Source organism: Pinus tabuliformis, chromosome 1_1, assembly GCF_031772625.1.
Source record: "Pinus tabuliformis cultivar Carrire ecotype Pingquan chromosome 1_1, CPIR1, whole genome shotgun sequence".
Taxonomy (NCBI): domain Eukaryota; kingdom Viridiplantae; phylum Streptophyta; class Pinopsida; order Pinales; family Pinaceae; genus Pinus; species Pinus tabuliformis.
Genome location: NC_142297.1, coordinates 539,548,847 through 539,551,698, shown reverse-complemented (window position 1 = coordinate 539,551,698; position 2,852 = coordinate 539,548,847). Strand labels below are relative to the sequence as shown.

Below are 2,852 nucleotides of genomic sequence, written 5' to 3'. Positions count from 1 at the left end.
TGTATGTTTTTAATAGGCATGTTTTGTATTAAAGTTTCATATGTATATGAGCCAATGTGCTCCATGTTTTTTAAGAGTTGACTTTTATTATTGTGTGTATGGCACATGGGAGAAACATAAATCTGGTGTTCCCAGCAGCAGAACCAGAGGATGTATGCACAACAGTGCACAAATATATTTTGTAATGTTTTGTGAGGCATTGAAAAACAGAGGAGTAAGAAAAACCATGTGTGCAAAATGTGTGGTTTTGCACAGCAGTGCATAAAGAAAATGGTGGAACGAATTTTTGTAAGCTTGTGTAATTTTTATTTACAGGAGTAAAATTATGTAAACTTTTATTACACCAGTAAGTTGTTTTTCACAGCAGTGAATATAAAAGGGATTTTACAGTGGTAAATCTTTGTATCAGTTTTTAAGGAATAGAATGTTTTTATGGTGGTGAAATACTCTGCCTCTCAGTGAAATTTTTTTTAAGTCTTGCCTGAGCACAAATGATCCTGGAAAAGTAGAAACAGAGCATTGCCTCTGTGTGAGTGAATCTTGGTTTTTGATATTTTCTCCATTAAAAATTCCCAACAGTTACACTACGTTAAAATACATATTGTTTACGGTGCAGCCTTACGTTTGTCATATAACAAGCATTGATTACTCTGTTCGTGAGTGCATATTGTTTGCCCCACAGCCTTAGCATCCACAGCCGTTTCAATTGATGATGATGAAATAATAGATACTATTATGCTCATCCAACATATTCCTGTGCCCTAATCACAATGGACTTTTGATTTGCATTATCTATTTTATGATCACATATGATTGGAATTGGATTGCATGATCAACTAACCACTTTTTCGCTAACAGATCACTGATTGGCTGACAACCTCATTCTATGACAAATACAGCTAACAAAGGCCATATACATCATGGAAACAGCCCGATACGATTTCTTCATGGGGTTTCGGGAATACTAGAGTAGCCATATTCAGCCTTGCAAATTCCATCTTCGTGTTGCTGCTGGAACCAATGAGGACGAATGCCAAGGTTTTCGATCAGTAAGTCGCAGCTCTTATTGACAAGAGCAGGGTCTCTTCCAGAAGATATGAAACGTTTACCCTCTCCTACATAACCGTCGATCAGGTGAAGATACACCTCTAAATTGTGCGCGTTAACAAGATTGCAGGTATGTTTCAAAAAGGGGGAGTTATTGTTGTCCAAAATAACTTCGACCCCCACATGAAAATACGCCCAGGGAAGCCAATTCAACAATTTTCTGAACCATCCCCATGAACTCTCATTCACAATAAGTCCAGGAAATTTGGGAACAATATCGTTCTTATTCACCAAACGAAGCACCTTAACGCCAAGTTCTTCCATTCTTTGGGCGAAGGCTCTATTCCCTACGCGTGGAGAGGCGAATGCAAACACAGTAACAGGTATAGGGCGTGCTGGTGAATGTAAGTTCAGAATTTGTTTAACATCATATGAGCATAAGGTTGCGAGAGCATCTCCTAAACTGTGCCCAGATAAAGTAACACTCAAGGCCTCGTCCTTGTATGTAAGAGTCTTATAACTTCTGAACGAGCAGATTTTCCTGTAGAATTATAACAATTTAGAAATCCCTTCTCTACTCGGACGCCCTTCTCGTTGAGACCATTAGTAGTTGATAATCGAGCAGGAACTAAAAAATCGGTGAGATCTTGTATCCATTCTTGAGATGTTTGGGTTCCTCTCCACGCTATTATAATATCTCTCCGGCCCGCTCTTCGTATTTGTTGAGCATCTGTGCAGACAGCAATAAAGCCAATCCAAATAGATTGCTCTGTCTGGCTCCCCAATATAATATCAGTCTCAGTATACAAATACTTGGTGACTCGATACCCGTAGTAAGCTTGCCAATTACCGGCCACGTTATAATTACTATAAAATATTTCATCAGGGCTGTATTTACACCCACCATAAGAACTCATGCAAACTTTACTATCGAATGCATCATAGCATAACTGTGCGAAATCACCATATCTAAGTATCTCCGCTTTCAAAAGTGGATTGATTGGATTTAATAACCCATTCCACCAGTTTGCTCCTTGGATATCTCGCCACATATCGGCAAGTAGTCCGGTGTGATGAATCCCACTCGAATTGATTTTGATTGGTTTTGGTGCCCGGAATTCTTGATGCAGAAGAGTACCATCGAAGCTTGAAGTTGTCAAACATGAAGGAATTACCCTCATCCTATACGGGTGCATCATCTGATATAACATTCTAACAATTTCTGAGTTTCAACTACAGTTCTAAGATTTCTGAATTGCAATGTCGTGATCAAGTGAAGACCAGGGGGGCTAACGAGGGCTTAGCTTCAGCAGTTTTACATATGTGCAAGTAGGTATGTATACACAGATCATGTGGCTATATATAACATAGATTAGAGCGTGGTGCTGTGTGGATATGATAATTTGCAGAAACACGCACGTTTGATTTTGAATTTTGAAATTTTGACATGGTTGCAAAAGCGTAAGAATTCTCTGTGATTTTCCGATCCTAAATTGACTGCAAATTCCTGGCGTCAACGAAATACTAGGAATTGTTCAAACCTAGGGACGTACGATTACATATTTCTCATCCTCGTTGAAGGTTGCCAGAAAATTTGGCGTGCCATGTCTGTCATGTAATTGGACAAATAGTTTGATGGCGGGCGCACTTGCGGCAGCCAGCTTCGCATAGCAGCAGGTTAGACTTTGTCCATCGCATCAATCTAATCGTTGTCATTTCATCTTATCCACAGTAACACATGCCCATCTTTATCTCAAGCTGTAATTATGTTATTTTTTCAAAAACGGCGAATCTCGTCAAGTTTA

At 39.2% G+C, this 2,852-nt stretch overlaps 1 protein-coding gene across 1 annotated transcript; it reads right to left on the bottom strand.

Moving 5' to 3' along the window:
- Positions 1 to 1,532: 1,532 nt before the first annotated feature.
- On the bottom strand, positions 1,533 to 2,228 carry LOC149214194 (phospholipase A1-Igamma3, chloroplastic-like). The gene has a single exon (XM_089389321.1). It carries the CDS (start codon positions 2,226 to 2,228, stop codon positions 1,533 to 1,535), a length of 696 nt encoding a protein of 231 aa, XP_089245447.1.
- Between the last annotated feature and the right edge of the window lie 624 nt (positions 2,229 to 2,852).

Coding starts and splice junctions, on each gene's coding strand:
- LOC149214194 (XM_089389321.1), bottom strand. CDS start 2,228: ATGAGGGTAATTCCTTCATGTTTGACAACTTCAAGCTTCGATGGTACT.